Raw genomic sequence first — 27,164 nt, 5'->3', positions numbered from 1 at the left:
TGATGAATTTTATTTTTTTTTTTGTTTATTATCTCCTTTAATTTTGAACATATAAGGCCAATAATTAAACAACTCTCTTTTAATCATATTAAACAAATTATGATATTGACGTAAAAGGTACTTTTTATATCTTGTTTTGTATTTATTTAACAGTCTCCTCTTAATTTTTCTGAGAAGTTTTAAACAAGGATAAAGCGAATTATTGCTCATATAAATCTTAGCATATTGAAAAGATTCTATAGCTGTTTCAATTAAAAATAACTTGACAAATTTAAGTTTTTTATTTTTCATTAATGATCTTTTCATATAAGTAATTAAATATAATATAAATCTGGTGTTATAGTTAGCATTATAAAAAGCATTAAACATATGTTTTAACGTTTTAATAGAGCAAATGAATTTTAATATAGATGTTTTTAATAAAATAAAGTTTTTTTTATAACAGAAATATATATTTTGCTTATTTTTATATAATTTTCTGTATTTTTTTTGTTTTGATATAATATCCCTAACTATTCTATTTTCTACCAAATTTTTCATAAATGTATTTGTATTGTTTTTATCTAATAATATATTGTTCAAGTGCAAATGATTCCTAATAGTTGCATCACTTTTATTTTTCCAAGGATATGAAGTGCTGTGTATTGAATTATTTAGTAAATCAAAAGTATACGAGTTATTTAACCATTCTAAAGAATCAACAGAAAATATTTTTTGATTTTTGATCATTTTTTTTAATTTTTTTAATCTCTTAATATCCTTATTAATTTTAAGTTTTTTAGTATTATCCAAATTTTTTTTTAATTTTTTTTTTTTTTTACTTAAATTTTTTATTACTTTATCAATTTCAGTAGATGTTAATTTCTTTTTCTTGTTTTTTTTTCTAATATTTTTCTTTTTTACATTTTGAACTTTATGTGTATGATTATATATATTTAAGTATTTTCTCTTTATATTATTTATAATATATGTATTATAATTATCTGATTTCATATCATCGGAAATGCCCATGTTCTTTTTGCACAAATTTGATAATAAGTTACATTTTTTGTTATTTAAAATATCATTGTATATATCAGAACTATTATCTTTTTTTAACCTTCCTACATTAATTTTAATAGTACTGACTTTCACTTTTGTATTTTTCTTATTTTTCTTCATAGGATTATTAATTAGTAAATTATTTTTATAAATTAATGGAAACTTAAAAATTTTTGTCTTAGAAGAATTGATATTGCTTCCCCATATTTTTTTTTTTAATAACAAATTTTTAAAGTTTCTAATATTTTTTTTGTTGAGAGTTATAAATAAAAAATCGTCAATGAATCTAATTAATAAAGAATTCAAATTTAAATAATTTAATACACTATTTTTTTTTAAGGAATATTTCTCGTTTTGATTTTCTGCATAAAGTAATTTTTGAAACTCTTCATTTTTATCTAAATAAGCATAATACAAAGAGCATAAAATATTGGATAAACTAAATCCTTGTGGCAAACCACATATATTACTAATAATTTTTTTATCCAAAAAATTTAAGACATGCTTTTCTGAAGATATTTTATTTAAACAATTATTTTTTTCTAATTTAGATAATTCATTATATTTTTGTTTGTAAGCTCCTTTTCTCATAGGTTTCTCAATATTCACGTCATTTATATTACTATTATTTTCGTTTATATAAATATCATTTATTATATTATTATTAGTAGTTACTTCATGAGTTATAGTTGCATCTAATTCATCATTGCCACAACTATTTATTTTGTTATTAACCGTATAAGAATAATTTTTTTCATCTAGTTCATGCTTATTTAATTTTTTTATTTTTTCTAATTTTTTTATATTACGTAAACTAAAATATATATCTCTTTTTTTTTCTTCCTTAAAAATTTGAAAATAAAATATATTTTTTTTTTGATATTTTATTTCTTTAATACTAAAATATATATTAAGGTAGTAATATCTAATGACAGTTATAATAGTCATAAATATATCTCTTTTTTCCACCAAAACGCTTTTGTATGAATCAACAAATATATATATATCAGTCATAGATTTGTTTTTAAATAATTGCTTTAATAAAAAATTATGCATTGAATTTTTATTTGACTTAACAATTAAGTCCCTTAGATTATTTATATAATGAATACCAAATTTTTCTACATTAACTGGATAATAAGATAGCAAAGAATTATTTAAATTCTTATTAAATAAGCGAAATGATCTTTTAAATAAATATATAAATTCAAAATTTGATATATCTTCAAAAAAAATTTTTAAAATTTTAAATAAATAATTATGATTTATATGCTCGTAACAGTTCGAGAAATCACCTACACATATATATGCATAAATTCTTTTATTGTTTTTTAATTTATTTTTTATAAACTTTTTAGTTTTCTTTTTACAATAAAAATAATTTTTTATGTAATTCAACCATTTTTTTAATTTCACTTCTATTTCATTTGTTTTTGTTATAGTATTTTTAAATAAGGAACTTTTATTATGCCTAATATTACCTAAGCATTTCAAAGAAAAATTACATATATTATTCAATGATACAGGATTAAAATTCTTTCTATTGTATTTTTTTTTTCTTTTTTTTTTTTCTTTATCTTTTTCTAAATCATTTAAAATATTATGAAGATAAAATTCGCTACCTTTCTTATTTTTTAAAACTTCCAAGATTTTATGTTTTACACTTTCAGGTATATTCAAAGTAGATAAATTAATCAATGGTCTTAACCCTTTTTTTTTAGGTACCCAATTTACTCTTAATTTTTTAGAAAAGAAATGATTAATCGAATTCAATTTAAGCAAAAAATTTCTTTTTTCTATAATATTTTTCATTTTATATATATAAATTTTTTTTTTATTATTTCTATTATTTTTATCTATAGACTTTCTTTTATTCAACGTTATTTTATTTTTTAAAGGATTTGATTCCCCGGTAATGCTACTTATATTTTTCTTTTTTTTTAATTTTTTTTCTACAATAACGGGACTACAGCATTCCTGTTTTATTATCCTTTTGTCAAATACATTTTTATTAACTTTTTTTTTTATTCTTTTAATTAGTTTATTGAATCTTTTAATATAATTGACTTTTTTATTTTTAAAAAAATATTTACTAATGTAGCTTAAAACACACCGTTTTTCAGTAGCGTAGTTAATATAACTTAGAAATTCTTTTCTTAATTTTGGTTGTAATTTGTATTTCATCCTATTAGCTATATATTTTTTTCGTAATGAAAAATATTTTTTTCTTATTTTATAGTAAAATTTATTTAAATACGGTTTAACATTTTTTTTATTTAGTACTTTCATATTATATAAATTATTGATACTTTTATGTAATTTATTAATTTTTTGCTCGGAACAATTTGTTAACACTTTAGTTCCATTTCTTATTTCATTATTTGTTTTATTGCTTTTTATATCAGTTGCTTCATAGAATATCTCATTTTTTATTTTATTTTTTCTGTTACTTTTAACATTATAAAGTGATTTACTTTTTTTTTTTTGTATTTTTTTCTTATTAATAATTTCTTTTTTCTTATATTTCCTATTTTTCCCTCTTTGATTAATTATAACTTTTTTCCTTTTTTCTTTTAAATCTGATATTCTTTCTTCTTTTTTTTTTATTTTCTTACTTCGAAAATTTTGGTGATATAAAGAAAAATTGGAAATTTTTGTGAAATAATTCCATAGTTTCCTATCAAAATAAATAGTTTTGTGAACAGTTTGTTCAGATTTAGTAAGAAAAAAAAATTTCCTAATTATAGGCATAATAAAATAATTAAAGAGAAAATATATTAATCTATTCATTAAATGTCTTTTTTGAATTGATATATTAATTTTTTTAATTTTATTAAAATACTGTCTTTTTAATATATCAAAAGGTGATGAATTTGTATAACAATTGATTTTTCTGTTTATTTTTATATACTTTTGATAATTTAAATCTTTCTTATTTTCTAATGATTTAAAAACATTTTGCAGCCTATTCATACTTTTTAATTCTTTTGGATATTCTTTTGTATTATTATATTTAAACTTATTCATTTCTTTTTGAAAAATATTTTTTACTTTGATATTCTTCATTACTTGGTCCATTGAAAAACTTTCTTTAAAATGAAATAGTAAAAATTTTTTGATATTATTTAGGAAAACTTTGAAATTATGCTTTTTCCCTAGTAACTTAACAGGTATACATTTTTTAGTTACATATACAATAAAATTAATAACTTTATATGTTTTAAAAGAAAATGAAAGAAAATCATAATTTTTAAAAAAAAAATCGTAAGTTTTCTGTCTTATAAATTTTCTGTTTTTTCGTATATTTATGATGTGATATTTCTTTATTATATGCAACTTTATTATCTTAAAAATTTTTGCAATTCTATTTTTTGTATTTTTTTTTGGAAAAAATTTATCATATACCTTTTGAAACTTTGTATTTCTTACATTATTTACAAATTCTTCAAAATAAGAATATACATATTTAAGTATTTTTGTTTTTTTCAATCTTAACAATATATTTTCATGTCTATTTTTTTTTTTTACTGCATTTATTAATCTTTTATCCTTTTTTGTTGTGTCTAATATAACATCTTTTTTTGATATAATGGATGAAATATCATTCTTTTTTGTAAAACATTTGATTTGCTTAGAAATTTTTTGCTTATATTCATCAATAAAATTGTTATGATAAAAATACTTCTGATCTGATTTAAATATATAATTCAGTAAGTGGTAGATAAATAAAGATGTATTTTCTATTTTATCAAAGATAATATGTTCGTTAAATAAAAAATTTTTGTATTTATTTGTTGTATTATGCTGTAATATATTGTTTCTATTTATTATTATTTTATTCCAATTTTTTTTATCATTTAAACATTTTTTATTATATTTTTTGCCCTTATGAAATTCTTCATCTTGTTTTTCATCACTGTAAAAAAATTTTATCTGGGGTAGGATAACTTTTTTTTTTTTTTCTTTTTCATCAAGTTTTTTTTTCTTTATTTTTAATCTTTTAACTACATTACTTTTATTTAAATTTATATTTCTATTTTTCCTTATTTCATTTATTTCATTTTGAATTTCCTGAATTTCTTTTAAAACATCATTTTTTAATATTCGCCCACTACACTGAAGTAAATATAAAAGTTTTACATATGTATGAGAATCATTAATTTTAAACTCTCTTTTTCTCTTTTTTAACAAATATTTATATTTTTTATCTGTTTTACTTTTGTCTTTTTTTTTTTTTTTTTCATTTGAACAGACTTTTTCTTTTTTACAATTATGAAGTATATCCATTTCTTTAATGCATTTCTTGACATTTATTTTATTTATATAGTTCTTATAAGAACATAAATTTATCTTTTTGTCTTTCTCATGTTTAATTACAACACTTTCTTTTATATTACAATTATGCTTTTTATTCTTATCTGTAATTAAATCTTTTTTTTCCAAGAAATTAATCTTTTTATCTTCCTCATGCTTAATTATATCCCCTTTTATGATACAATTTTTTTTTATTTTCTTTTCATGCCCATTTACATTATTTCTTAAATTTATATTTATACTTTGGCATCCTTCCTCTTTAGTTATATCTTCTTTTGTATTCCATTCATCTTTCTTATTTTTTTCATCTTCACTTTCTTTTATATTTTCTTTCTGGTAAATTATTTTTATTTGTTTTGTATCGTAAAATAATCTTCTTTTCTTAGAAAAAATTTTATTTTCTATTTCTTTGTCATTTTCATATTTTAACTCTATTTGACTGATAATTACAAAAAAAGAATTTTGAACTGAAAATTTTTTATAAGTACTATTAAAAAAGAAATCAGATATAAAAATAAGAGTATTGGACAACAAATAATTTAAAAAATCAAAAGAAACGTAATCAAAGAAAATATCCCATACTCTTAAACTGTAGAAGAAGTCACAACAATTTTTATCTTCATAAGAAAACTTAGTTGAATTAAATAATAAAATAGAATTATTGAAAATTTTACTTCTTTCATCTATTCCCTTTTCATTTAATTTTTTCTTTATTTGACTGTAGCACTGCTTCCAATTACTTATAGAGTTATTTTTTTTTTCTTTAAAAAAAATATCATCAGTCAAATTATTTTCTAGTTTTCTTAATAATAAATCTTCCAGAAGCAACACATTTCTTAAAAAATATTGAAAGTAAAAATTATCCTGAAAAAAATCTTTATTCAAGATTATTTCACTTATAATATATAACTTATCTTTTTTCTTTTTAGAAATTACTTGTTTTTTTAGAATACTTGATAAGAATTTTTTTTGAAACTTCTCATCGTGTATAAGAGAAAATTCACCAAGTGTATATGAATTAATTTGTAATTTATTTTTTAAATAGGATTTAAATATTTTTATTTTTTTATCTGTGCATTTAAAAACTTTCTTTAAATAGTAATTTTCTTTTGATAAATCATTAGTCATATTAGAGAAAAAACCTATATATGTGTTATATATATTTTATAATTTAAGTTATTATCAAACCATTTAAAATAGATTTTATAATAATAGAAAAATACATATAATCTAATTACTCTACTTTTATAGGTATTATTTATAACCAAATAACTGAAAATTCCATGTTTAAAAAATTAAAAAATTTCAAAGCTAAACATTAATTGTTGCATAAAACTTTTTATAGTGAATAATTTTTTAATAAAACCATTACTTTCATTTTAGAAAAAAAAATATTCTTCTTTTCATTTTATTAAAATTTCTTTATATACTTAATTTCTCTTGTTAAATCTTCAAATGCACTATATTAAGTTTATAAAAATATTATGTATTTAAATATTTATAAAAACATATACATATATAAACTTGTTACTCTTATTAATATCGAGATTCTAAGAAAAAAATTAAAAAAAAAAAACCTTAGCTTAACATAGAGTAGTAAAAATAAAAAAAAAAAAAAAAGAATAAAATATACTAAAGTTACTAAAATGAAATGTCAAAAAATTATAAAAATAAAAAAAAAAAAATTCAAATAATTTTTGATACATATATTCTGGCTCAAAATTTTAACATATTTTAAAAAAAAACTTCCAAAAACTTAAAAAGTTTTTAAAATAAAAAAAAAAAAATAAATACATAATACTGGATGGGTGAATAGTTCAGTAATTTATAGACCAAATTAGTAAATGAGTAATTTATTAATTTTACATACTGGAATAAATTAAAGAAAAAAAAAAACCTCATATTATTGTATGAAGGAATACGCTATATATATTTAGAAAAAGAGTGATAACACAAATGAAAAGTATTTTAAATCCTATAAAAGAAGTTTTAAAAATATGTACAATTAAAAACTAAAGTTTTTGATAAACTATAAAAATAAAAAATGTAAAATAGAAATTATATGGATAATTTTTTTTTTTTTAAATGTATATATTTGCATACATTAAAATAAAGTGAATACAATAAAAAAAAAAAAAAAAAGTTATTTACAAATAAAATAAAATCAATAAAAAGGAATAATTAATTTTTTTTATTTATCCTAATTTTTTCAATATTTTTTTCTATATCCTCTAAAAGCATAACAACAATTTCTAATTTATTGATATTAATATTATTTATTGTATTATTTATATAGAATTCTTTTTCTAGCATCTCTTCTGTATTAGAAGATAAAGATTCATTTTTTTGTTTGTCACTTAATAACATTGCTTTCTCTATTTTAATTTGTTCATAAAAATACTTAATTTTGTTTTGTAAAAAACAACTAGAACTTTCATCATAATTTAAAATAAATTTATAAAAAGGATGAAAATTTTTATTTAATAAAATCATTTTAACTATATTTAATGCTACAGTAATTGAGTCAATATATAAAATTACTGATTCTTCACTTATTAATGTAAAGATAATTTTTCTTATTTGATTACCTATCTTATTTACACTAATTTCATTTTTATCAAAAGTTTCAATGTTTTCTTTTTTTTCTTGTTTCTTCTCAAAAGATAAATATATATCACTTGTATTATTGTTATTATTATTATTATCAATTAATGCATATTCTTTTTTATTTGATTCTTTTATATCAACATTTTTAATTACACAGGACATTTGCTTAAACAACTCATCTTTAATGAAAGATGAAATAGTGCTTTTAATATTATCAGAATTTGATTCAACTAATAATTTACTATATAATGAATAAAAAATATCCCAGTGAAAATTTCTCATAATATTACTTATACAGTAATAAACAATTTTTGTATATATTTTTAAATTACTATTTTCATAAAGTGTTTCATAAATTTTTTTAAGAAAATCAAAAGGTCTCCATTTAAATTTATAAATATTACTATAATATTCATTAAACCTTTTTTTAATAATTTTAGATAAAACAGAGCAAACACAAATAAAATGATATGCCTTAATAAGTAAATTATTTTTAATACGTTCCTTCGCTTTAGGAACACATAATATTAAGTTATAGCTATTTCTAATCATTAAATTAAATAAATATAATTCTGAAAATACAAGAGGAAAACAGCAATTATTTACTTTTTCTATTAAAATTAAATAACAGAGTACTGATAATTCTAAAGTTGAATTTTCTAATACACATGCTTTTGTATTAGGTATTAAAATATTTACTCTTTCTAATGTTCTAGGTAGGTTTGGATTAATTATACTTAGTCTCCATATTAAAGATGATAAGCAATCTTTAACTAAGTTTTCATTTTTATTTTTATAAAAATTTTTACCTATTTCCGAATATTCTTTTAAACATTCATTATAATTAATATCTTCATAATTTATGTATTTAAATAATTTTTCAACGTTTCTGTTTAATGGTAAATCAACACTATGATAATTTATTATTCTCATAATAAAAGCAACTATAGAATATAAAGCTACATCTTGTCTATCATCATCTTGAGTTTTAATTGATTCATCACATAAAATATTAACAAATTTACATACAGATATTAATATATCTAAATTATTTACATTATCATTAAAGTATGGTTCTCCTTCTATATTATAAAATTTTTCTAAAACAAGAGGAAGAATCTGAGCTATATATTTCGCTCTTTCTAATTTAATTTGATTTGCAATATTGGCGAAATATTCTAAGGACAATAACTTGTATTGATAATTTATTTCGTGTTTATGAAATATATTAATAAATAAAACATAGCCATTTTTTGGTAAAATATTATTACTAATCACATACATTAATTTCAAATAATTTAAATTTTTTGTACAATTTATTATTAACTCCTTTCTAAAGTCTTTTACTACATATTTTTTCAATCTCTCATCTTTTATGTTTATTCTATATTCAGAATAATATAAATCATTACAACTCTTTTTTTCTAATTCTTCATTATAATTATTATTATCAATTTTATTTACTTCTTGAATATATACTATTATGTCTGCTAAATAATAACATATATTACTTCTAATATTACTTATATTTATATTATTTAAAATGTATTCAACTATATTATTTAAATTTTTAATAGGATCTTCATCTATATAATTTTTTATGACTAATAAATATTTTTGAAAGCTCATATGTTCTTCATGCAGAGAAACCAAAATATCTTTTATTTCATTAGGTATGCTGTTTTTTTCATTCATTTTCAATAAATGTATTTATGTACATATAATATATAAAAAAAAAAAAAAAAATTAATTAAATTCTATTAAAGAAAAAATATCTTTATTTACAAAATAACTGGCAATATATTATTTATCACAATTTATAAAAAAAAAAAAAAATGGTTACAATATAATTAAATAAAATAAATATATATTAAAACAAGATAAAAATAGAATAATATAAAATTGAAATGAAATGAAAATGTATTAAAATAATTAAAAGAGAAAAATATTGATCGGAGCAATTTTTATAAAACTAGAAAATATTTCAGTATACTATAGATACTGCATATCGGCAAGAAAATAACATTTTTTTTTTTTTAAAAGAAAAAACTATTGTTATTTATTAAGATATTTTTTCAATAATTATTTTATCGTTTATTTTTAAATAAACGATAAATGTATTAACAAGAAAAAAAAGAAACAAAATTAATTTTATATATAAATGCTAATATATAGTATATTTTTGATTTATATAGAAATTCTCATAAAAGCATCTTTTTAAAGACTAATTTAAAAAGTTATTTTTTTTATAGGAATTATATTCCTTTTTTTTTTCTGTAATGAAAATATAATTTTCATCAGTTAACAATGTTAAATAAAAAAGGAATTTTGCTACATTTTTAAGGAATATATGTATATCCATATATTTAACTTTAATAGAAATCTTATTTGATAATAAAAAATTTAAAAAAATTTAATTTAAATTATTATATATACATATATGCGTCTATTTAAAATTTTAAAAACATGTTTTTTTAATAAAAACAAAATAATATATACATATATATAATATGTAGAAATATAAAAATATAAAAGCGTATAAATACATAAAATTTAATAACATGTAAAAAAAAAAAAAAAAAAACAAATAAAAATAAATAAGAAAAAAAATAAAAATATAAAAATGTAAAATATATAAAAGTATATATCGGAAGAGGTGATATACAAAAATAGTTTATTTCTATAAAAAAAAAATATATATATATATATAGAAAAACAAGTTATTTTTTATTTGTTTTAGTTTTAATTTTTAAATATTTATTCTGATCTTGATAATTGTTTATATTATTAGTTTTATTTATTAAATATTTGCTATTCAATTCAGATGGTAAATTAGACCTTTTGTATTTTAAGTAATTAACAGGGCTTTTTTGTTTTATTTCATTTGGGGTAGTATTATTAGTATTATTTTTATTAATTTCTATTTTTATATGTGATTCAATATATGTTTTAAAATGCTCTGATAGAGACTTTATATCATATATATATTTTTCATCATCCTCGGACAATTTAATGAATTTATTCCACATACCATCATAAAATGATAAAACAACATAATTATCATGTTGAAAAACTTTATGTTTTAATTGTATTTCTCCCATTATAAAACCACTTGATTTATGTATAGGTGTAGATGGTAAAGGATCAATAATTACATTATAGTCTTTTAACAAATATGGAATTATATATAGTTGTTTAAATTCTACGTTTTTTTCATAATTTAATTTTAAATAATTAAAAATTTCTTCATAAGGAACTTTCGAATTATACTGATTATTTATTAGCTTTACTTTATAATGATAATATGAAGTATTTAATAAATAATGAAAATTTTTTAAAAAATTATTTGCTTCATTTTTGTTATTATTATTGTTAGACAGCTTTTTTATACTACTGTTAACTTCCAGATTATTGTTGGTAAAATTATTTAAATCAACATAATTAAATAAAACACTGCATTTTAGTATTTCATACAGCAATTCGCACTGTTTTTTGTTAAAGACTTTTATATCCTCTACAATCCTTTTAATAATAAAAAACCATGATAGTGAACAGAAATAATTTGTTAATAAAAAGCTATAAGATAAATATAATAATAATTTTTTATTACAAGTAAGAATAATTTTATGAACGTCAATAAATTTCCAAATTTTTAAGTTTTTCCTTCCACTAATACCAAGAGCTAATGATATATCCGTTAAATAATTCGCATCAACATTTAGAAAATTTTCATCAATATTTTTTTCGTTTATATCATATGTAGAATTAAAATTATTGGTTATATTCATTAATTTTTCATTTATCATGTTTTCTAAATATGTAAACATTTGAGTTGTATGATATGGATATATACTTAATGATAATATTATATTTGAAATATTTTGTTGAGTTATTTTATTTTTATTCATTTTTATTTTTTGCTCAAATACACTTATTGTTTTATTTTTTATTCCTTCATTTTTAATGTATATTAAGTATAAATTAAAAATTGATGTAAATGATGAAATATTACTAATATAATCATCACAAAATTTTATTATTTCATTCATAAAATGTGTTTTTAGGTTATCATAATTAATAATTTGATCATTCTTTTCATTTTTACTTTTATCGCTATTATTCTCCTCTCTTTGTACACTTTTATTATCATTCATTTCATTTATATGAATAGTTTCATCATAATTATTATTATTAGTAGTAGTATAATTATGTATGCTACTAGACTTTTTCCCTTCATTAAATGTTTCAATAATACAATTTTCATAATTATAACCATTTTCATTAAAAAAATCATCTTGGTTATTCGATTTTTTTCTAGTATTATTAAATACACTAGAATATTGTTTTTTTATAATATCTTTTGAATTCAAAATTTTATTTACTGTTTCATTTAAATTTAAAAAAATTGTTGCAAGATTGTCAGGGATAATTAATTCCTTATCAATTTTTATCTTATGTAAAATTTTATTAATGAATGCAATTTCATCAATATCATCTTCTTTATTTATGATTAATAAATTTTTTGCTTGACTAAAATATTTTGTCAACAATATTAAATTATTTTCAGTCATATTATCTATATTATAATATAGTACATTTAATATTTGCTTATTAAGTATTTCATTAGTGTTATTTATGTATATGTTTAATATAAGTAATAGGGAATCAATTGAAAAATTATTTATATTTTTTTTTATGAAATTTATTATATTATAATAATAAAAAAAATTCATTTTATCATGAAAATTTTGAATATATTTAAAAATTAACGTAATTTCATTATTTTCCACAATGTTCACTTTATCATTATTTTTTAAATTCTCTAATTGTTTCAATGGAACATAGGAAGTATTTTGTTCTTTATTTGTTATAGCATTTATATTAATTTCATCATTATTTTTGTATGTATTTAAAAAAATACTATCATTTTTATTATTTAAATTTAATACAGGATTTTCATTACTAATTTTATTTATTTCATTATAATTATCCCAGTTTCTATATTCACTTGATACGTTTTCGTACGAATTCTCTTTATGTTCTGTATCACAGGTAAAATTATTACTATTTAAATTGAACAAACTATTAAATGTGCATTTGTATTCTTCATTTTTATTTTGATTGCTTTTCAAGTTGGAGTTTTCTCTGTTTACTGATAAAATAAAAGAATTAAGAAAATCACTTTCTCTATATGATCTTTTCAATTTTTCATTAACAACTAAGGTAAAATAATTATCTATTTCTTTTAAATAAAAATGCTTGTAAAAGGATTGGACAATATAATATATTTGAACAGTTTTCAAATTATCTAATTTATCAATACACAAATATAATCTTTCCATTAATATTTCTATTGTTTTTAAATCCAATGAATAATTAAGATAATAAAAATATTTAAATAAATCAAAAATGTTTTCCTCATTTATAAAACAAATGTAACTTTTTAAATAATTTTCTATATGCACAAAATACTCTTCGAAATAGTTTTTTAATTTCTTTAAAGGATTTTTATTATTTAAATAATCTACTACAATTAAATCATCTATGTTTATAGAACTTTTTTTTAAAAGTAAATTACATAAATCTTTTAATACATTTAATATAATAATAATAGTTAAATTATCATTTTTTAATTTGTTCAAAATTTTATTTATTCTGATCTTATCACTTTCAGACTTGTGAGCAACGCTTAAATAATCATGCAATTTGTTTATATATAAGTTCGTGTTGTTAATGTTACTGTTAGTATTATTATTATTAATTCTAATATGATTCTTGTTATATGTATTATTAATATTATCATTTAACTTATTATGAGGATTATCCCTCTTTCCCAAAATTTCTGATGATGTTTTCGTTAATTTTGAACTACTCAAATTATTTGTATAATTTCTTTTAGCATTTTGCTTATCTAAATAATTGCTATTACTATTACCAAGTTTATTATCTCTTTTATTTTTAGTATTTATATTCACTTTTAAGTTATTTTTACTAATTTTTGCGCTTGAAATATATGATTTATGATCATTAGTTTTAGAAATATTTTTTACTTCATAACTGTCATTTTTTTCAATTTCAAGTTTCTTGAATCTCTTTACTCGCTGAAAAAGGGTTAATTTACGTTCTAATTTAACAAAAAAATTTCTTGATGAAATCATGTTATTTCTGTTTGAATTGTTTTAGAAAAAAAAAGTAAAAAATAAATGAATGAATAAAAAATAAAAAGTTCTACAATATTTATAGAGAATAAAATGAATTAAAAAAAATAAAATATATCTCATTATGTTGCCGAAAAATGCTTAATTTAATATATTTTTACATTTTTTTCTATAAATAATGAAACATAAAGAAATCAAAAAAGGATATTTATTATATACATAAAAACATTCATGTGAAATATTTATTAAAATATAAAAAAATAAAAAAAAATACATTGAAAATACTTCACTTTAAAATTAACAAAAATACATAGTTAAAAATAAATGAAGAATAAAAACAAAAGAATATTTATTTAAGAATTTTTATTTAAAAAGAAAAAAAATGATTTAATAAAAGCATATATATATATATATATATATATATATATAAATTTTTGTAAATATGATGAGCAAAAATATTGCTATGCATTACAGAAATATTCAGTATAAAATAAATATGCATATATATACATAGTTATTTTCATATTTAAATAAAAGAATATAAATGATATAATAATTACACAGAAATATATTTATTTTTTTATTTAATTAATATATCTATTTTAAAAAGCATTTCATTAAATGTATTTTCTCATTTAAAAAAAAAAAGAAATATTGAATTTATATATTTGTTATATGTTTTATACGTTTTAAATATTTCTTAATTTTTTTTTTTTTTCTTTCTATCATATTTAAGCAATATTAATAAAAATGAGTTCAAAGATATGGAAAGTTATACTAAAAGATGACGTAAAAAAATTTGAAAATTGCATAAAATCAGAAATTAATATCGATTTAAATAATTATAATAAAGATGGTTTAACTATTTTATTATATGGTATAGAGAAAGGATGTGCAGAATGCTGTTATTATTTAATAAATCAAACAAATGTAGATATATTTTTAAAAGATAAAAAGGAAAATGAAAATGCTTTGATGAAATGCATGAGAATTGGTTATGAAATGATTAATGTCAGTAAAATGTTAATTGATAGAAAAATAAATGTAAATGAAAAAAATAAAAATGGCAAAACAAGCTTACATATAGCTAGTGAAAACAATTACTTAAAAGGAATAGAACTGTTATTAAAAAATAAAGCTGATATAAATTCAGTTGATAATCAAAATAACACGCCGTTAATGAGTTCTATTAAAAGAAATAATGAAGAGTCTGCTTTTTTATTAATTGATAATAATGCAGATATAAATATGAAAGATAATGATATGAATAGTGTTTTGCACATTTGTGCAAAAGAACATCTATCCAATGTAGCACATTATATTCTATCAACAAATAAAATGAATATCGAAAACTGTTTAGATAAAGAAAAAAATTCTCCTTTACATATAGCAGCAAAAGAAAACTTAAAAAGCTTATGCAACTTATTTTTAAACTATCATTTTGATGGATCTCTTAAAAATAACAATAATGAAACCTATAGTGATATTTTAAAAAAACATGAAATGGATGCTATCCTAAAAGAGGAAGAGAAAAAAAAAAATTATGAAGAAAAAGAAATAAGGAGAAGAAAATTATATGAAGAATCTATGTTAAAAACAGATGTATCCAATTTTCTTATGAAATATAATTTAGAATCTTTTATACCCCTTTTTTATAAACATAACTATATATATGTTGACGATGCCTTTTTAGAGATAGAAGATTCTACTTTAAAAAAAATGAACCTTAATAAAGACGAAAGAAAACAAATATATGATAGCATTGAACAATTTTACAAAGAAAAAGAAGATAAGGAAAATGAAATAGAATTAAGAAATCAACAATTAATAGAAGAACAGAATAGAACAAAAAATTTAAAATATGTTTCATGTGCAATTTTTTTAATATTTACTTCTATTTTCATATATAGTTTATTTATCTCTATATCTAACAAAGCAAAAATTTTTTTTTGAAAAATATACTACCACAGCAAAAGGCATCTTTCAATTTAATGCACTTGTAAAAAAAAAAAAAAATACTCACATATTTATATATATATATATATATATATATATATATATTAAATGGCTTCTTTATTATTTTTCACTAATACATGCTATTATATTTCTTGATATATTTTCAAGAAATGCTTTTTTTTTTTTTTCTGTTATTTTTTTCTTTTTTTCTTTTTAATGAATCTTTTTTTTTTATAAGCAATTTTTTTGTTAACATATCAACACAATAATTTCTTGTTATTTGCTTTTTAACTTCCATTTTTTTTTATAAAGTTAAATTTTATTAAACATTTTCTCAAGTTATATATTGTCTAACAACTTTAATGTATACTGATTTAATTTCCTAAATATTTCATAAAAATTTTAATTGTAAATATAATTTTTTTTTTTTTAATTTTTTTTATTCATTTCACATGATAATATATATTTTTGTTCTCTTTCCGAAAACAACTAAAAAAAAGTATAATAGAACTATATTTTCATTATTGAACCTTCTCGCGTATTAAGTATAATTTATTATAAACATATAATTATAAAAAAATATCTAACAATAAGATTAAAAGATAGTTTAATTTAAATAGTTATTTTTTCTTTAATACAAAAAAAAAAAAAAAAAAATTTACTTTTTCCATTTACACAAAAGAATAAAAACAAAAAAATTATAAAAAGTACAGTAATTTAAAATCTATTGTTTTATTGTAATAAAATCTTGATAATTTTTTATTTATGAGTATATATGAATTTTATTATCACTAAATACAAAAGAAAAAAAAAAGGTTGTTCCCTTTTTAAATATATGTAAAATATTCATTTTTTTTGTTTTATAAAAGCAAAAAAAAAAAAAATTTTCATAAATATTTATACTATTTCAATCATTTTTTCTTTTATTTTAAATATTTATTATCTTTTTTTTCTTTTTTTATCAAATTAAAATTGATATAATTAAATATTTATTAATATTTCTGCTATATTATTGTAAACCAAAGGGAAATACTGAAATTATGAGAACTGAACTTTAAATAGTTAAAGCCTATATAAGTGTTCTTACATATTTTTTTTTTACTCGTATCTATTTTTTTATTTCTTCTATTTATTACTATTTAACTTTTTTTTTATTCTGCTTTTATGAATATATATAAATATTTTTTTTTTCTATTGTATATATATTTAACATAATTAAAAATAAATTGTAATATTTCAGTATATAAAATGTTTTTCTAAAAAATACATTTTTATTTTTTATTGTATTTCAGTATTATTTTATATTTTAAGTTTTTTTTTTTTTTTTTTTTCGTAAAGCAAATGAATTTAGATACAAATTCTATTGTTAAAAATAAAAAAATGATTAAGAATTGTAGCATATTTGAAAAGAATTACCATTTTATGATTAAAGAATATGAAAATGTATCTAATATAAAAATAAAAAATAATATTGCTAATATCAGAATAATCAAAAACTTATTAATTTTAAATAACTTAATAGATAAAGTGAAAAAGCAATTTTTACTAAAGGTATTTGAAAATTTAGATAGTATTCTAATCTTAATACTAAAAAAAAATAATTCTAATTTTATTTTAAAATTATTATCTATTTTTTACATAAAACTATGGAAATGTGCAAATTATAACATTAATGATCATTACAATAATATATTTGAAATAATCTCAAATAAAAACTTAAGTAATAGTTCTATTGAAGTGAAAGATTTACATGAAAATCTTTTTAAAAATGCAATTCTTTTAGCATCATTAATTTTATCTAATATACATTCAAAAATTACTTCTCATATGTCTACTATAATTGATTATTCAAGTAATAATTTTTTTTATAAATTACATATCATTTAAGGGATACACTTTATTTTTGTTAGAATGATTATTATTTACTTTTAATTATTTATATTAGGTTATATAAAAATGTAAATTTTGTTATTCTTGTTTATGATTATTATATATATATATATATACATAAATTATTATTTGTGTAACTATATAAACATATTATTAATTTATTTTTATACTGTTTTTTTTTTTTTACAACCATCTTTTTTGACACTAGAAAACATAAAAATTTTATTTTTTTTTTTTTTTTTTTTTTTATTAGAAAAAATAAATAAATGCGAAAATTTAGAATTGAAATATTTTTATTTTATATGCTTAAATAAAATAATAAAATTTTTAAATATAAGAAATTCAACAGACTATGAAAGAATATATAAAATTTTGAAAAAAACTGTTAATGAGAAGGAAGAAATAATAAAATATTTATCTATTAAATGTCTAACAAATTTTTTTATCCTAAAACCAGAATATTCTCTTTTGGAATATGATTTTTTCATAAATTATGTAAATGATAACTTAAGTTTAAATAATAATTTTAGCTTAGTTAATCTTAAGTATATTATTAATTTTATAAGTGTTATATTTTGTAATTGTTCAAATTTAAAATATAGTAAAAAGAATGATTATATAGTTAAAAAGAATACAAAAGAAAGCACACATTCATCATCATCAGAAGTAAAAAGGAAATCATATTCTGAAAAAAAAAATGTAAGTTACATTAAGGAAAATAAAAAAATTGAAGAAAAAAAAAAAAATTTTTTTTCTGATTTTTTAAAAATAGCAACTGAAGAGATTGTCTCAAAGATTAGTAAAATAAAACTACAAGAAAATATTGTCGAAAATTACATTAAAACGGAAAACGTTGAAGGGTTTTTATTTTATAATAATAACGAATTTAATAAACAAATATTAAGAAAAAAAAAAAAAATTCTGCTGTTTTATAATTTTAATTCTTTTCTAAATTATTTTAAGAATATAATATTAAACATATTCTCAGATATTAATCACAACTATACTGATTTAAAAGATATGTATTTCTTGAAAAATTTAGAAAAATACAATTATTATAAAGAAAAATTTTTTTTTGAAAAATATTTCTTTGTATATTTAAATAGAAAAAGTCATAAGAAATATGAATTTTTTAAAGGAATAAAAGACCAAAACGGTTTTAATTTTTTATTAAGTACAGATTATAAATTAATGAAAGAAAAAAAAAAAAATTATGATGAAATAAATATGTCTATAGAAGAAAATTTTTTTTTTAAAATATATAATTCATTTGTTCATAATACTTTATTAAAAATTATTTTTTTTGAATCATTTAAAAATTTATTATTCTTTTCAAAAAAATTTACAGAAAAATCAATAATAAAAGTAATAAAATTTTTTGTAAATTTGTTAGAAGTTTTGAGTTCTAATTGTGCGAAAAAGAAAAGTTTAAAAACTAGTTTATATACTAATAATATTTCAAATAGCTTTGAAATAAAATATTGCATATTTTACTTTATAAGTATTATAAAAGAATTAATTAAACAAAGAAAAAAAGATACTTACACAATAATTAAAGAGAAAAAAAATAAATCAAAAGAAAATGAAAAAAATAGATTTAACAAGAACGAAAGTACTGATGATTATGAAGAAAATAGTCAGTATTATGAGGAAAGTGAAGAAAATATTTTTAGTAAAAATAATAATTCTTGCAATAATAAAAATCAATATGGATTCAATAAAAAAGAAAAATGTGCATTAAATGAAAAGAATGAATTTAAAAAAAATCATAATTCCAGAGATTTTAATTATAACAATACAAAAAATATACAGGAAATCACTAATCAAAATAAAGAAAGTAAAGAAAAAGAAGTTGAAAGGTTGAACGATAATGAAAAGGAAATAAAACAAATGATAAAAAAAGAAAATCTAAATAATTCTTCACTAAATGTTGATATCAAAAGATTCCACTCAATAAATGAAAATAAAAATGAAATGGGACAAATAAAAAGAAAAAATAGTAATAATTTCAAAAAAATAAAAATTGTAAACTACTTAGAAAATGAAATTAAAAACTACTTAATCCTAAACAATAATACGAACTTAGATGTCAATGAAAAAAAAAAAAATGATATTATTTTAAAAGCATTAATAAGTTTATATAACAAAACAATAATAAATAATAATATAAAAAAAGAAAAATATGAAAGATATGAAAAATTCTTAAAAATTATAATAAATAACATGAATGGTATGTATGTAGATATTGAATTAGTGAAGAATGTTATAAATTTATTTTTGAAAATTTTTTTAAGATTTCCTTTTTATATATATAATTTAATAACATTATTAGTAAATTATATAACCATAATCAATGCCAACTTTATGACTTCTTTAACATTAAATACATTTGATAATATAGAAAAACAAGTAAGTATATTGATAATTAGCTCAATTTCATTGAAACAAATATTATATTACTCTTCCAGTTATTATAAGATATATCACTTAAGCAATTTAATATTTTGTATTTTTGATATATGCAAATTGTTTCTATCAAAAGTGCAAATTCATCCATTAAAAACAATTAATGAGTTAAGAAGAATTATTTCTTTTGTATTAATTCATTCTATCCTTTATTCTATTATTTTAGAAATAAAAAATAATAAGTGTTATAGTTTGAATGATCCAGATGATCTTGAAACAACTGAAAAAAACGTTGTTTCTTCTAATAATTTGAACTTTGACAACTTGAAGAAATACTATAACAACTATGAGTTATTATACAATAACACCCTTTTAAAACTACTAAAAGATATACTAAAAGAAATGATAAATGAAATTGAGGAAGAAAAAATACAATGTCTTATTTATTCATATGAAGAACAAATGAGTAAGAAAAAAATGAATTCTTTAAATATATTCATTGTAGATAATTTATTTATTTTAGTTTACATACTGAAGAACATTCATATTATTTTATCATCTGATTTGCTGACGTTTCTTTTTTTTGATTGTATTTATGAAATTGTGAATATTTTATTTAATTTTTTCTGTAAATTAAATGAAATAAACTCCAAATATAATAAGGAAAATAATGAAGAAAGAAGAAATAATATAAACGACGATAAAGAAAAAGAAATAAAAAATAATACAAACGATAAAGAAAAAGAAAAAGAAAATTTCATAAATAGTTATTCAAAAAAGGAAAACAAATATTTCTACTTTTATGAATATGGTTTTACTCAAATATGTAGGCTAATAAACATTGATAATATATTACTAGTTTTTTTTATATATTTATTGAAAATATTTTCTAAAATTAGGAACTTTATAAAATTGAAGTTAAAAAAAGGAAAAAAAAACAAAAATAGTTACTGTATTGACTATACTAATAATTACAGTATTAATAATGAAATTAAAAATGATGAATCTAATAATAATAATCATAATAATAAAATAAATAAGGATTATAAAATTTTACTAAAAAATGAAGAAAATAAAAAGCTACGTATGATATTTGAGTCATTACTCAATATAAAGAAAAATGAAAAAGTTTATTTTGAATTTTTTTTAAATTCATTAATTAATTTCGTAAAAAATAAAAATGATTTTTACATTTTAGTTTTAAATACTATAATAAAAGAAAAAGTCATCTCTAAGATAAAAGATAAATACAGCGTAAATAGAAATAAAAAGAAAAGATATATCTTTGAATATATTAATGAACTAGATATATTAAATATTTTAACAAATAACTATGAAAAATATTACGAATTAACTCTGATAAACTTTTTAGACCTGTTTGAATTATATTTAGAAAAAAAAGTATATTATAATAAAATAATAAAAAATATTAATATATGTATTTTAAATATAGATCAAAATAAAAATGAATTAATAATGTACTTACTAATATTAAAAAAATTTTTGAAGAAAATTTTTTATAAGAAAAAAAAAGAAAAGTTATTTAAAAATGTTCTACCTTTATTTGATTTATTAAATGATAATTTTAATATTAATTATTTCCTAATTTACTTTTTAATTATTAAGATACTAACTCTTTTCATCAGTAATAATGAAAATGTGTACTCGTTTATCTTTACTTATACAATGAAATTATATGAAAAATATTCAGCACAAATAAATAATGAAAGTGGTTTATGTTTTCTGTTTTCTATTTTAATAAAAAATTTGTTTATATCATATTCTAAAATAGATAGCATAAATTTAAAAAGGAAAAAAATCAGAAATTTAAATTCAAATGAGACATTAAATTTTTCATTATATTTAAGTAATCTTAATAAAAATTCGACATATTTGTCTTCATTTGGCGGTAAATTGAATAAACTTGTAAAGACTTTTTCATTTAAACAAAAGAGTCTTAACTATATTTTTTTTAGTAATAATATTCGTTCTTCAAATAATTCAAAATTTTTTAAGTTACAACAAATCTCAAATAGTTTAGAAAAAAAACAAGGAAAACATAAAAATAATAGGAGTTTTAATCATTCTAATAATAATGATACTGAAATAAAAGAAAATAAAATTGTGAATAAAAAGAAAATGAAATATAAAAAAGAAGATAACAAAAATTCGGAAAAAAATGAAAAGGATGGCATTAAAACTTATTCTTATATAGAAGTTAACTTAAAGGAAAAAAATAAAAAAAAAGAAAATTTACTTGAATTTTTTGATATTTATCTAGATATGTTAAAGATAATTCCTCATAATAACATATTTATACAAGTTTTAAAAAATTTCATTTTTGTAATAAAAAGAATAAATACTTTTATTGATTTATGTAGAATAGAAAACTGCTTGGAAATTATTTTAGCATATATATTAAAAAATGAAAATGTTAATGTATTTAACTTTAAAATTGAAAAAGGGAAATATGTTATAAAATTGTATAATAAATTGCTTCAGATTTTGAAAAAGAAGAAAAAAGAAGAAAAAAACAAGAAAAAGAAAAAAACATGTGAAGTAGAAAATAAAATACTTTTTATCTTTGAAATATTACTAAACTCTTTTGAAAAGAAAATAAATAATAATTTATTTAAAACGATTAATCTTTTATTTGGTGTGATCAAAATGAATAAATTAAAAAAATATATATATATAATATCTGTGATGATACAAAAAAATATTTTCTTTTATGATAATATGAAGGTGTTAAAAGAAGCGATAAAATGTGCATATAATCTTTTAAAAAAAAAAATTCCTATACCATTACATGAAAATTTTGATTATTATATTTTAGTCATTTATAATTTTGTTAATACAAAAAAATTAGATGAACATTTTATAAAGTTATTAAAATTAAGGATAGCCGTTTATTCTTTATATAATGTGAATCAGTGGGTTAAACTTTTTGAGCATATACTGAATATAAAAAATGCGTTCATATATGATGTTATAAAAAATAATTCAAAAGACAAACTTTCTAAATATGGTTGTAAAAATGATAGTAGCTCTTATGAAGAAAATTATATGAAAGAAAATAACCTATTAAAAAATGATAGGTCATTAAGTGAAAAGGAAAGTTCTTTTTTTTATACTTCATTATTTATTGAGAATTTTTGTTTTAATTCTCATATAAATTTAAAAGAAGAAAATTTCTCGAACTCTTTCATGAGAAACTATAAATCAAAGTATTTTTTTAACGTTTTTAAAACAAGAAAAAGTGATTTTACCTTTTCAGTAAATACTAAATATTTAGTTATGAAATTATTATTGTATTTTTTAAAAAGAATAAGTGCTTCATTTTTAATTTATATTCATAATGATTCTTATTATGTAAATTATTCAAAGAAACTTTTAAAAGAAGCTATTTTAAAAAAAGAAAAAAATAATAATGAAAAACAAGATTTCTTAGAGGATAATGTAGTAAACAAAGGAAAACATATAGAAATGAAAAAAAAAAAAAAGTTATCAAATTGCAATAAAGTGAAGAATAAAAAAATGAGTAATAGCAATAATTATTGTAAAATTAATGAAAAAAACAACCATCATATTAAGGAGAGCAACAATGATTATAATAGTTACACATTAAATGGTAAGCATTCTGATAATGATAATTATGAAAATAAAAACAAACATAGTGATGCTAATGGAGAAATGTTAAAAAAAATTAATTTTATTGAAAATATGTTGAATCAAAGAAAAAATACTGATGATACAGTAGTAAATGAAACAAGCTTTAATAATATAAACTTAGAAAATATTATTGAAAATTTTTCTTTATACCATAATTTTGAATGTTTATTAAAAGTTATTTTAAACAATGTTAATAATGGTGTAAAGTATTATAAATTATCAAATATAGCTATAAAAGTATTAGTTGTTTACTTAAATATTTTTAAGTTTTCTAAAATTATAATTGATGAATATTCCGACAACAATGAAATTAAATTACTCAAGAATTATGAAATAAATATTTTTACTTCACTAAAAATATATTATGAATCATTTAAATTTATGAATTTAAATTATGAAAATGATAATACAAATAGAGATAACTCTAAGAATAGAAATATAAGTAATAACGACTTACAATTTTCTCATTTCTTCTTATATCCTCTTATGAATATATATAATTTATTTTTATTTTTAAATGATATAAAATTATGTAATTCTCATAATAAATTTGTAGAGTATTTTTTTTATTTTGCAATAAAAGAAAATAATAATAAAAAACAATCCTTTGAATTCAATAACTTGCCAAAAAAACAAATAAATAGTAATAACAAAAGAAAAGAGAAGAAATATCCTCTTAATTCTTCCTTATTTTTCTCAGAATGCGATTCAAGTACATATTTTCTTTTTACTTATAAGTCTTTCTGTTGTTATATAATAAATAATGCCAAAGTTCTAAATGATTTATCAATATTTAATATTAAATCAGTTGTAAAAAACGTTAATTATATTATATTTGATACGATCATTTTATATATTTGGAGTTTTCATGATAATCATAATGAAGAAATAAATAAAATTGTTCATAAATTTTTTACATGTATGAATGAAAAAGCAAGATGTTTATCTATTTTTTATTTTTCTTCTTTTCCTATTTTTATTGAATTCTTAAATATTATAAAAAATAGCATTATTTTAAATAAAAAAAATTACTTATTTCTAAAAATATTTATTTACTTCATATGCTATCATTTAAAAGAATATAGCAGGATATTAAAACAAGAAACAAAAGAAATATATTTTATATTCATTCTTAATTATTTAACTTTGATAGAATTTACAGAGGAGTTCCTTGATAATACAAAAGAACTTTTCTTAGAAGAAAAGGAAATAATAATAAAAAAAGAGCATGGGGACTATATAAATCCGAATTATCAAAATTATAGTAATACTGATTATAATAATATTAATAAAAATATTGATGGTAATAATACTGATAACAATAGTGATAATAATAATATAGATAGTAATAATAATAATAATAATAATATAGATAGTAATAATAATAATAATAATAATAATAATAATAATAATAATAATAATAATAATAATAATAATAATAATAATAATAATAATAATAATATAGATAGTAATAATAATAATAATAATAATAATAATATAGATAGTAATAATAATAATAATAATATAGATAGTAATAAAAATATGTATGCTAAAAATAAAAGAATGGTAAGCACCTTTTTTAATATAATTTTTGATTACATTTTAAAATATTTAGTAGTTTTTATAAATGAAAATAATTTATCAAGTGTTTTAAATTTAATAGAAAAGTTACATAATGAAATAATTAAAATAAAAAATAAGGAAATTGATATGTCTACTTTACGTAAATTATACACTTTAAATATCTTCGTAATTAATAATTTTTTAAATGAAAATCATAATTATGAAAAGGAGCAAGAAATCATAAATATTTGGAATTCTTTTTTAAATTCTTACATTATTTTAGAAAAAGTAAATGATTTAGAATTAAAAGGAAATATAAAATTATTATTACAACATTTGTTTTTGCAAAAAATGAATTTATTAAAAAAGGAAAAATTATCAAGTACATTATTAAAATATTTTTTTCAGAATTCTTCTATAAATGATATAAATAACTATTTAATAAAAATGAAAAGTTATGAGGAAGAAATTATAAATATAATAAATGAAAAAAATTTACATAAATTGAAAATATTTTACATAAAAATAATTGTTTTTATTCATTTTATTAATACTTGTGATATATTAAGTGAAAAAAGTAAATTGTATTATAGTCAAAAAATTATACAAGTATTTATAAATTTCTCAAATAAAATGAAAATATTATATTTTTACTTTAATAATGATAGTAGAGACTGTAATAACATAAAAAAGCAAATAATTATTTCTTCTATAAATATTATTCAAAATATGTTTTCTATAATTAAAAATAAAGAACAGTCACTTGTTTTTTATTTTATTTGTAATTTGATAAAAAATAACATTTTGCCTATAATAATAACTAATTTTTCAGTAGATAATATACAATATCATGAATTAATACCTTCTAATTCTTATATGGAAGAAATAGTTTGTTATTCTATAAAAATTTTAAATGCATTTTTTGATATATTTATTAATAATAATGTATTAATAAAAAAAATATTATTCCCTTTTATAACTTTTATTTACAAAATTGTAACTTTATGTGAAAACAATAATATAAAAATAACAAAAAGTTTTTTGGTTTATCAAATAGATCAGGCAAAAACAAATGATTCTTTTGATTTCCGAAATGAAAGTATATATTTGCATAATAACTTTATTAATACTAATTCAGTTAATATTAATTGTATGACAATATATTTCAAAGAGGTAATTCAAATTTTTAAAAATATTGCCTTTAAGAATTCATCACTATTTAAACAGATCATTAACGAAATAAATGCTGAAGAAAAGTTGTTGATATATAATTTAATGAAAGAATTAATTAATATAGATAAAATTATTGAAACAAAAAATAAGAAAAATGATGAAAAATTAGATTTTACCTTTTTAAATTGAAGAAAAAAAAAAAAAAAAGGTTAAAATAAGAACGTTATAATAAGCCTTTTGTGAAGTAACTATATAATTTTATATAATCAATATAATTATTATTCTACTAATTGCAATTTTATACTTCATATATGCATATATTCTTTTAGATTTTTGTTTATTTTTATTATGGAGATAAATAAGATTTATCTATTTTATTTTATT

The 27,164-nt window shown here is 17.4% G+C and overlaps 5 protein-coding genes across 5 annotated transcripts; 2 read left to right on the top strand and 3 right to left on the bottom strand.

Annotated features, from left to right (window-relative positions):
- Positions 1 to 9: 9 nt before the first annotated feature.
- Positions 10 to 6,483, bottom strand: TERT (telomerase reverse transcriptase, putative; the record flags this gene model as incomplete). The annotated part of the gene is made up of 1 exon (XM_028679172.1): positions 10 to 6,483. The coding sequence occupies one exon, from the start codon at positions 6,481 to 6,483 to the stop codon at positions 10 to 12; it is 6,474 nt and encodes a 2,157-aa protein (XP_028534912.1).
- A 1,053-nt stretch (positions 6,484 to 7,536) lies between these two features.
- On the bottom strand, positions 7,537 to 9,657 carry PRELSG_1412000 (conserved Plasmodium protein, unknown function; the record flags this gene model as incomplete). The annotated part of the gene is made up of 1 exon (XM_028679171.1): positions 7,537 to 9,657. The coding sequence occupies one exon, from the start codon at positions 9,655 to 9,657 to the stop codon at positions 7,537 to 7,539; it is 2,121 nt and encodes a 706-aa protein (XP_028534911.1).
- Positions 9,658 to 10,682: 1,025 nt separating this feature from the next.
- PRELSG_1411900 (conserved Plasmodium protein, unknown function) lies at positions 10,683 to 14,120 on the bottom strand (the record flags this gene model as incomplete). Its single annotated transcript, XM_028679170.1, has 1 exon — positions 10,683 to 14,120. The coding sequence occupies one exon, from the start codon at positions 14,118 to 14,120 to the stop codon at positions 10,683 to 10,685; it is 3,438 nt and encodes a 1,145-aa protein (XP_028534910.1).
- A 750-nt stretch (positions 14,121 to 14,870) lies between these two features.
- Positions 14,871 to 16,073, top strand: PRELSG_1411800 (conserved Plasmodium protein, unknown function; the record flags this gene model as incomplete). The annotated part of the gene is made up of 1 exon (XM_028679169.1): positions 14,871 to 16,073. One exon carries the CDS (start codon positions 14,871 to 14,873, stop codon positions 16,071 to 16,073), a length of 1,203 nt encoding a protein of 400 aa, XP_028534909.1.
- A 1,344-nt stretch (positions 16,074 to 17,417) lies between these two features.
- Positions 17,418 to 26,969, top strand: PRELSG_1411700 (conserved Plasmodium protein, unknown function; the record flags this gene model as incomplete). The annotated part of the gene is made up of 2 exons (XM_028679168.1): positions 17,418 to 17,928; positions 18,220 to 26,969. 2 exons carry the CDS (start codon positions 17,418 to 17,420, stop codon positions 26,967 to 26,969), a joined length of 9,261 nt encoding a protein of 3,086 aa, XP_028534908.1.
- Positions 26,970 to 27,164: the final 195 nt, after the last annotated feature.

This window comes from Plasmodium relictum (assembly GCF_900005765.1).
Source record: "Plasmodium relictum strain SGS1 genome assembly, chromosome: 14".
NCBI classification, from domain to species: Eukaryota; Apicomplexa; class Aconoidasida; order Haemosporida; family Plasmodiidae; genus Plasmodium; species Plasmodium relictum.
Note: the sequence above shows the minus strand (reverse complement) of the source record. Positions and strands in the feature narration are given on the sequence as shown.